At 42.1% G+C, this 10058-nt stretch overlaps 2 protein-coding genes across 2 annotated transcripts; one reads left to right on the forward strand and one right to left on the reverse strand.

The window, feature by feature from the left end:
- The first annotated feature begins 392 nt into the window (after positions 1-392).
- nphs2 (NPHS2 stomatin family member, podocin) lies at positions 393-2737 on the forward strand. Its single transcript, XM_030791104.1, has 8 exons — positions 393-702; positions 995-1098; positions 1201-1273; positions 1435-1517; positions 1637-1840; positions 1948-2003; positions 2281-2359; positions 2471-2737. Exons 1-8 carry the CDS (start codon positions 393-395, stop codon positions 2735-2737), a joined length of 1176 nt encoding a protein of 391 aa, XP_030646964.1.
- A 463-nt stretch (positions 2738-3200) lies between these two features.
- axdnd1 (axonemal dynein light chain domain containing 1) lies at positions 3201-9847 on the reverse strand. The gene is made up of 24 exons (XM_030791105.1): positions 9736-9847; positions 9402-9574; positions 9190-9293; positions 8879-8981; positions 8690-8775; positions 8488-8544; positions 8224-8332; positions 7980-8101; positions 7511-7651; positions 7262-7366; positions 7059-7179; positions 6719-6820; positions 6477-6643; positions 6305-6374; positions 5759-5993; positions 5453-5648; positions 5265-5358; positions 4968-5170; positions 4732-4822; positions 4337-4480; positions 3739-3888; positions 3548-3639; positions 3298-3440; positions 3201-3202 (listed from the first exon to the last, which is right to left on the reverse strand). Coding segments are annotated over exons 1-24 (2922 nt in total).
- Between the last annotated feature and the right edge of the window lie 211 nt (positions 9848-10058).

Below are 10058 nucleotides of genomic sequence, written 5' to 3' on the forward strand. Positions count from 1 at the left end.
GGCATTTAAAAAGACCAAAATCACGTTATCCTGTGAATAAAGTGATTTAAAAAATAAAACGAAAAATAGATAGGACTTTGATGAATTTATGTTAATGACTCCCCCAAAAATAAAATTATATATTTTTTTGCATCAAATGAATTGTTAATTTGCAAAAGAGTTGTTCATTAGTTGAATCCCACCCCTATCTCCTTCTCTGTTGTTTTACTCCCTATCTGCATACCATGTAACCCCTCCTCTTGCTTCCAGCATATTATGTCAGGAGATCAGACAGGCTTTATTAGGACAATGTACCTGATAACTGTCTTATCTTGAGAACAAATAATACCACAAACAACACATCCAAATCACAGTCCTGGTGTGTTAGATTCCCTTTTATGAAAGTGACTGGTATGGAGGGAAGACCAGAAAAAGTGTCATCACATCGTCCTCCAAGACCTGGGAAGACGACAAAGAGGGAACCGTCACCAGTCCCTAAGGAGAGATCACAGAAAATAAGCAAGTCAGTCAGGCTTCAAGAGCCTCAGATGAAAAAAGACAAGGAGACGACCGACGACATGTTGGAGGAGGGCAAAGAGATCAAACTGAGACCACCAGAGATGTCCTGCTCTACTGTCGTTAATGTAGACAGTGTGAGAGAAAAATCGAAAGAGGAAAATGAAGAAGCACTGGGGCTGCTGGAGACTGGGTGGCGTGAGGAGGGTAAGCTATATCATAGTACTTAAAGTAGATCAGCTTCTTCAATTAGTTCCTTAGAGCTCTGCAACTTTGAACAATGGATTAAGAACCATGACGTTATTTTCTGATGTATTAGATAAGAGAGAGAAAACAAAAGTCTAGTCCTGATCATCTATTCTGCAAATTGTTTAATCAGTATTCATTCATATGATCAGCCTAGGTGCAAAACATCGCTAAGCCCCATTGCCAGGGAAGAAATGGATATTGTGGAGACCTGTTGTCTCGGTCCATATGAACATTTATTGTCATTTTACAGGCATGAAGCCCAGAAGCCTTGGAGCTTGTGAGTTGCTACTCGTAGTTGTAGCAGTTGCCACTGTGATCTTCTTCTTGCCTGTCTCCATTTGGTTCTGTATAAAGGTGAACTTTGACAGCGCCATCATTTTCTTTGCTCCTATCCTGAGAACATATTTGGTTGGAGAACTCATATACATCACTTTGTTTCTTCTGCTTTATCTGCAGATTATCAGGGAGCATGAGCGAGCTGTGATTTTTAGGTTAGGGCACTTGTTACAGAGAAAGCCCAGAGGACCAGGTATAAAAAATACGTCTAGCCAGTCTTTTGTATGCCGATATTTTTCTAAGCAAGCAATACTAAATGTATGATTAATTATGACATCATTTATAGATTATTATTTTAGAGGTTTTTATTTAATCCAATTGTTATATTTTAATTTTAATTTTAATTCAATGCAGGTCTTCTTTTTTACCTCCCATTCTTGGATGTTTGCCATAAAGTAGACATCCGTCTGAAAACGCTACAAGTCCCCTCACACACGGTAATTCCTTTCACTGGAAATCGAAAACGCAGCGCTTATCAAATATTAACGGAATAATTCCAAACGGAATCATTCCAGGCTGAAAAACCATAACTCTTTTACTCTTATGATGTGTTCAGGTGGTGACAAAAGATCTGGTCTGCACAGAAGTTAGTGCGGTCTGTTACTACCGCATTGAGAACGTGTCCCTGTGCTACAGCTCATTGGCTAGAGTTCCTGCCGTGCTCCAGGCTTTGGTCCAGGTCTCAGTCAGGGAGGTCCTTGCCCATCATACCTTCACCCAGATACTGCTGGACAGAAGGAAAATTGCGCAGGAGATCCAGGTGTGCCGAGCGTCATATGAGCAGTAACTTGGCATCTTATGTGGGCTTCCATGAGTCATTATCTTCTGAATGAACAAATCAACGTATTTTTGTCTTGTTCCATTCAGGTCGCTCTAGATTCCATTGCATGTAAATGGGGAATTAAGGTGGAGAGGACAGAAATGTGAGTAATAATCATTTACAAAGAGAGGTTAGCATGTGCCCATAGCCTGCTACAGTTAAAAAAATCCTGGCTTCCATTTCACTTTATTTTCTCCTAAAATAAGTACTTTCAAATCTGTATTGTGAAGACATGATAATTAGTTGACGATGTGATTAGGGAGTGCAAGAGCTTGAATAGAACGAACCAAAATCTCTGGAGTTTACCTTGTAACGGACTGGACAACACAGTGTTCAGTCTGCGAGTTGCTTATTTGCTCAGGTAACTATTGTAATTTCAGAGAAGACATCCATCTTCCCCCTGAACTGCAACATAACTTCGCAATTGAAGCTGAAGCCAAGAGACAGGCCCAAATCAAAGTAAAGAGCCTCTACTAAATCTTACTGGCCTGATAAAGTTACATATTCTCCATTATCCTAAGCATGGCTGATGAAAGTCCGTGGTACTAGCTTTTAGGTGGTGTGTTGTAGGTGATTGCAGCAGAAGGAGAGAAGGCAGCCTGTGAGGCCCTGAGGGCTTCCTTGGACACTCTCTCTGGATCTCCGATGGCTGTTCAGTTGCGTCTCCTTCAGCTCCTGCACAGTCTACATTCTGAAAAGCCAGCTGTGGTTGTTACGTTACCCTGTGACCTCCTCCAGCAAGCTGCTGACCTGTCAGCCATTACTACTACAGTCAATCAAAACCTCACCACAGGTGACATCACAAAAGAGGCTGATAAAGATTCACCAATGATGTAAAGGGGGAATACTATATTTAGTGGTGGGAAAATTAAAGTGTATGTATCTAGCTGTTTTTTTAACACTGCTATTAAATTACTCAGTTTTGATAGGTAAAGTAAGGGTTTGATTAATTCTTTAAAGTCTTTCAACTGTCAGTTTACATCTGTTCCCCCCTTTAGTATTAAGATTCTTATCATCATGAGCCAGGTTTAACCCCCTGTAAACACAGTTTACAGAAAATGCACAAAATGCTTAATTCACAAACATGTTGTATACTGTCAAATACAATGATTTAAGAAGAATACACAAAGATTTAAATCTGTTTTTATTATTTTTCCATGTATAAAATCACGTTCTCAGGTGAGTGATGGTGAGTGTGCTTTTCAGTTCAGCGTTTCTTGGTGGACTTGACTGATTTAGCACTGGGCCCAGACTTCTGGTTCACCACTTTGGGTTCAGGAGTGACTGCTTTCTTAGGGCTTCCTGTCTCAGCCATCTTGTTTCCTAAAACACCATAAGACACATCTTTAACTAAGCGTGTTCAACCACTGGTGAGATCTTGATCTTGGTTTCGTAACAGTCTAGTTCACCTTTGGTTTCCAGACTAAGCTTGCTCTGTAGCTGCCTCTCCATGTCTTGGATCTTCACCAGTGCCGCCTGCAGGGACTCCTCCGCCTGGAGAGCTCGTTTCTCTGCACTCTGGGCACGGGCCTCCGAGTCACTGGTTCCACAAACACACACAGACATGTATGAGTTTTGGCTATACATACACCCAGACAACTGACAGACATGTTCAACTGAACCATTGTAACACCGTGATTTACTCACAGCAGCTTCTGCTGAAGGACACTCATTGTGGTCAGAGTATCGAAGGCCTTCTGTGCATTAGCGGTTTGAGGGCAAATCACCTGTTCACTGGTCTGCAAGACAAGAGACAAATGGAGTTATTTGATTCTGAGGTTCTTAATGGATCTTCAGAGCAACATATAATCAGGCAAATGACACGTCCCAACTCCTACCCCATTCAGCTGGACTGTATCTTGGCCCAAGGTCTGCTCCACAATGTACCCGTCGTGACCTATTAACTTCATGATTGGGTTTCCCTGGCTGTCATTTTCCTCCACGGCATCTGCACTCTGCTGCTCCTCCTGAACAGAACTGCTCTCAGTCTGACACACACACGTATACACACATGTACATGAACACATGTACAATGAATTGGCATTTATTGACTGTGAGGATAACTGTTGTTCACAAATGCTATTTTTTCTTTTTTTTTTTCCAATCTGTTGTGGTGATGAGGGAGTAGGTAAGAAATGTTAGTTTCGCAAGGTTTTTCTCCAGCTAAGCAGAGCAAGGGGGCTATTGGTGAATATAAATGATAGAAACTGAGTAACTGTTTAATATTGGAGTGTACGAGACACCTGTGACTAACCACGCTCATGGGCTCCTCTGCTTTGTTCTTTTCTTGTTCTTCCTCTTCCTCTGCCTCAGTGGCTGGTTCTGTGTGTGCATCTACCTAAAAAACAATATTTACTTAGCACAAAATGCAAACACTCGCATCAAAACAGTTTCATATACAGTAAACCTTTGGGTTACAGAGAAACTGCCCCTCACCAAGGACTCCACGCTAGTGGCTGCTGAGGGAATGTCAGGTACAGACAAAGGCGTCGTTTCCTCCGACAGGTGCAGATCCACGGGGCCTCCCGTCAAATCAGACAGGAGGATACGACAGGCGTTCGCCCACTCACCGTACTCCTTCTAATGACATCAACACACACACAGACATATTCAATACCACAACATGCAATGAGAAAACACCTTTTATGGTCACTGAAGTGCCCTCTAGTGTATTCAAGCAGTAATACAAAAACCTGAGACCTAATTAGAGTTAGAGTCATGCCCATTCTGGATGACTGAAATGGAATGAGTTCACTCTGCCTACTAGGACACTAAATTAGACTATATGAGCACCTGAAATGTTTGAGTCACTCAACAAAGACATGGGGTACCTGAAGTTTATTGAGCTCATGAAGCTCATTGTCTGTCTCATCCTGAGTCTTGTTTCTGTGGACCTCTTCTTCCACAATTGCCAGGCAAGAGCTGCATGACAGATATTTTATATACCTTTCATAAGTAAAAAATACATTAGAGGATTTCTCTGAGGTAAGCTTATGTTCTTTCTTTTGTGTGCCAAAAACATTCTCCATTTTGATTGCTCTGAGAGATTAAAATCCACGAGATCTACCATGTAATGTATTTTGAAATGTAGTCAAATTTCTGGGCAAGGTTCCTGGCATCTTTCTCCAGCTTCTCAACAGATGACTCTATGACAGCACTGGATTCAAGGCCCAAGAGAGATGGCGTCTCTTGATCATTGCAGTGGTCCGGCACCATTTGAAGAAGCAGGTCCACCATCCAGCGAATCAGCTGATTATGGATGGTATTTACCTGCCATTATAGACCACCGAGAATAAGATGGTATTCCACATGAGGCAGATCAGAACATACCTGAAGTGGTACTGCAAACTGGTTAATGCTATACCTCTTCACAGAGTCTCAGGTTTTCGCAGTCAAAGAAATTAGTTTGCGACCAGATGAAGTGGCGTAGCGTGCTGAGGATGTCGCTGATTTCAATCCTGCAATAATTGAGATGCAGAAAGGTCATCAGTAAACAAAGGTTTTACTGAAACATCATTAAAAAGGTAGGCACATTTATAGTTACTCCCTAACTTAATATGGGGTTTCTGCTTGATTCTCTCGCTCTCTGGCTGTGTACTATCCACTTGTTGCAAGGCTTCCTCAGAGAGCTTCAGCCAGCTGTCCAGTGCCTTCTCCAGCTTCAGCCAGTCTTGCACACTCAGGGCCTGCTCCTTGACGACCCAGAGCTCCATATCCCCAACCAGAAACATCAGCTGCTTATGAATGCCTGACATAACAGTACAATAGAGAGTGTTCTGTCAGAAGCTTGGGGCTACATTGGCAAAATTACTCTTAAAAACATGGTATGAAGTTCTTCAATTTACTCTACATTCTCACCACTTTCTCCATTGATGCGCGTCTCCAGTTGCTTGTGGAGCTCCATGATGGCCTTGCTCAGTTCTCTCATGGCTTCCTGGCCTTTAGGGGGCTCTCTGTCTGGTCCTGGGTGTCTCCCAAAAAGTTCCAGGCCTACCTCCACCCAGGCCTTCTGCAGGTTTGTCATTGTGTTGAGTGTCTCCTGTCCAGACAGGAGATCCTCCCCTCCATAACGTTCACATAGCTTGGTCAACTCCTACAGAGGGAGAGTAACATAAATATTATCGATAATTATTTCTAACTAACAAGGTGATTGAGAAATTCAAAGTATAGAAAGATATCTACATTTGATGCTGCTCTAATATCTTATATCTCCTTATAGTGGTTTTCAGGATGGATATCAAAGCTGTTAACTAATTGAACTAATAAATATATTTGGGGTTTCATGAGATAGTATTAACTTCTTCAGATCAGTGCAACAGGTACACAAAACTTCTAAACCACTTCTAAATCTTGTATAGGAGATTTCATGAGTTAAGAAACTAAACGTGAACTGAACGTCCTCACCGCTGACCACTGCTTCAAGTCAGCAAATAATTCCTCCTCTGAGACTTGCTCAATATTAACATCTGGGATCCTAAAGACAAATAAAGAATAGAAATAAAATAAATAAAATAATCACCCAAAAAGAAAGAGCAAAAACAGAATAACTGACAATTGACATCACTGTCTCACTTACTTGACGTTTGTTTGACAGAATTTCTGCCATTTGACAATGCCCTCCTGGATAGACCTGATGCCCTCACACTGTTTAGCTTCAGCTATTGTGATGTTCTCAATGAAGCCAGTCAGCTGCTCTTTCCATTGGTCTGTCAAATGTGTGACACGGATCATATCCTCCGAGTCCTGAAGAGCACAGTTTTATTTGTCAGCTAAAACACATCAGACAACATGCTGGACGTACAGGGAGTATCTGCTTACTATGGCGCTGAGAAATGCAGTGAAGTGCTCTGCTGTCTTGGTCCATGTCTGCTCGCTGACATGAAGCTTGTTGACGAGCTGCAGGTTATTTAATTTGATCACCTGGAAGCGATGCACACCAGAGACTCAAAACCAACACACAGTTAAAATTTAACATTTAAACCACATATTCACTTCAGGTGGAGAGACTCACAGTATTATTAAATGGCGTTGCTTACTGAATGTGTAACAGGAGGAGGAGTGAGAACTACGAAAACCTATTGTGAACTGGAAACAAACTGGTCGAGGAGCCCAAACAGTGAACAGAGCAAAATTTGTGTGGGGGTAACAGATATCAAACCTTGAGTGCAAGGCTGTAGGTGACTCTACTCCACAGATCTCTCTCTTCAGTCACTCTGGCCACCTGCCCCTCCAGCCTCCGACGCTGCATCGCATACAGATCGTGATACTCCTTCACCATACTGTAGAGGAGGTGGAGTTACGTACTGTTCATTTGCAAAAAAAAACCCCTGAATATTAATTTCCGTGTAGCGGTTCACTTACTCTGCGTTCTTCTGAGATTGCTCCAGTGCCTTGGCCAACTCTTCTTTTGCCTTCTCAGCCTGGTTGGACACACACTCGTCGTGATCTCTCAGCTGAATCAGCTCTCTGACGCGCATGTCAATAAACACAGTGGCAACACACAGCACAGTATGCAAAGAGATTTATTAGCATTCATGTGACCTCAACTTATAGATACAATACATAGCGCTCAAATGCATGTATAGAGTGGGATCACAACATTGGGCTTACTGGTTGAGCTGTTCTATGGAGCTCTTGAAACAGATGACTTCCTCAGTGAGCCGGCGATCCAAGGCCCTCTGGGCAAGCATCTCTGTATGCAGGCCCTTTAGCTGCTGAGGGATACGGGCCAGTAATGCCACATACCTCTGTCTGTAGCACAGGAGACGACAATGTTACCAGCAAGATGCTACTATGTATCAGCAAAAATAGAGCAAAATAACCTGAACTTTGTCAAATGTGGATGTATCTTGCTGATATAAAAAAAAGCCCATATGTCTGAGGTACTCTCATGCTAATGACAACGTAGCAAGCAAAAGCAGTCGGGTAATTTACTGACATGAAAGAGCTTCTAATAATACTTTCATGTATTTTACACTGGATGACACAGTATGTTTGCCCAGGTCATTGCAACCATCACCATCAGACTTCACAAGAAAATCAGGGAGGCAGCAGTGAATGTTTCAAAATTCACACAGACCTGAGCTTGGCCAGCAGCTGTCCTCTCTCTGTACACTCCACACTAACCTGCCGAACCAGTTCATGGAACACAACGTTATAAATATTTTGTTCTGCCTGCACCAGCTCCAGGAGATTTTTCATCTGGAGAGAGTGAGAGAGAGAGAGAGAGAGAGAGAGAGAGAGAGAAACATCTTAAAACGTTCTAACAGTGACCATGAAATTGGGTAAATGAAAAAAACGGGAATAAAAAATTCATAGTGAACCTGTGAGAGTTCTGTGAGTTCTGTAAACTCTTGATTGACACCTGCTTTGTCCAGCATCTCATCCATCACCCTCATTAGCTGCACTGCTTCCAGTCGCCCACTGGGCCTCCTGCCAGTCACACATCACTCCATCACTATTTCATTACCTCTGTATCGCTGTAGCTGCCATGTCAGTGAAAAGCATCGATCAAATGTGTGTCTCACGTGATTCACAATGCTTTTTCTGCAGCGGTAACGCTCGTACTGTGTCTTTTTCTTACTCACAATGAAGGAAAGACCCGTAGTTTCTTGTCCTCATCTTCTAGCAGAACTGTGAATTTACTGAAATTATAGAAAGAACAAATAAGAAGAAGAATTATGATGATTATAATATTATTATTGCTGTTGCTGTTATCGTTATTATTGTTGTTGTTGTTTTTGTTGTTATTTCATTAATCAGTCTAAGGGCTAGTTCACAGTTGCTTACTCTTCGTAACACTGCAGGGCTCTCACTCCTCTGTTTTTCACAATGTGATATTCCTCAGGGATCAAAGTCTCCATGGTACTCATATCCTACATGGAATTAAAAAAAAAAACAAAGCTCTCAACCTATTCAACCTATAAACAACGTACTCAATTAAAAATGGAAAAGGCTCTCATATGGGTGTATGCCTGCCTTTGGCGTGCCCTGTGACTGTGCGCTGTTTCTGTCAATCACAGATGGTAAAGGGATATGCTCCCTCTGGGAGACCATGGCATCACAGAGAAAAGAGATATCCCTGGTACAAACACACACACACACACACACACACACACACACACACACATACACAAACATATATGTATGTTAGCCACTCACCTCCCCCTGTAATAAACACGTAAATTTGTGGGGGGAAAAAAGCACAGTTATGTAACATTAACTTCCTAAATCTGTATCTGAACATAAGATGATACATAGTACAAGACTTAGATTCTCATTGTCAAAACCTGCCAGCTCCTTTCAGTGAAGTTGGTTGGTCAAGAAGGTACTGGTATTTCTTACGGACAGCAGCATGGTGCCATGCACTGTCTTTGCAATGGACTCCACAGACCTGAGGTTAGAACCCAAGAAGAATCATTAGAGTGTTTAAAAAAAGGTTATTTTAAACAATATTTGACGAATTAGATTACTTTTGTAAATTGTATGGAAGGGGACTAACCTTAAAGTCTTTGGGGGTTTTGGAATTCTTGAGTGGCCCAAGTTTGTCAGGAGCATACACCGTGGAAGTTAGATTACTGAGAATTTCATCAGGGATGAAGTCATTCTGAAGCGACACAATGTGCATACTGGTTCCGTCCGTCACTGGCAGTTTCTCCTTCAACTCAGGGAGTGCTGCAATTACATGACATTCAAATCGCAGCAACAATTTCTCAACACGCGCAAGACCATATATAAAAGCAGCTCACTCGGCTATGTCGACTGAACAAGCAAAACTGTGTATTTACTTGTTTTTTCTGTAAACAACACAAAGAAAAAGAAGGAAAATAACTCACCGTTATCGCCCTCTAAAGGTGACACGACAGAGTTGTTCAGCTTCTTCATTCTCCGGCCGTCAGTCTTTGGCACCGCTGGAAGTGATGGACACGGTTTTACAGCCGTTGTCATCTCTGGATAGTTAAAGTCGCTGAAAGCAACGCATAGTTATACCCAAGTTAAAAACTGGCAGGTCCCGAACATGACTAACATACATGGCTGTGTAAGATTTTTTTGCATTATGTCAAAATCCACTGGTAGAATTTAACAAATGGCTGTCTTCTCAACGGTATGACCATTACCCTGCGGTGGTGTGACCCCAGTATTTGATCCAGCACCGAAT

This window comes from Chanos chanos, chromosome 14 (genome assembly GCF_902362185.1).
Source record: "Chanos chanos chromosome 14, fChaCha1.1, whole genome shotgun sequence".
NCBI classification, from domain to species: Eukaryota; Metazoa; Chordata; class Actinopteri; order Gonorynchiformes; family Chanidae; genus Chanos; species Chanos chanos.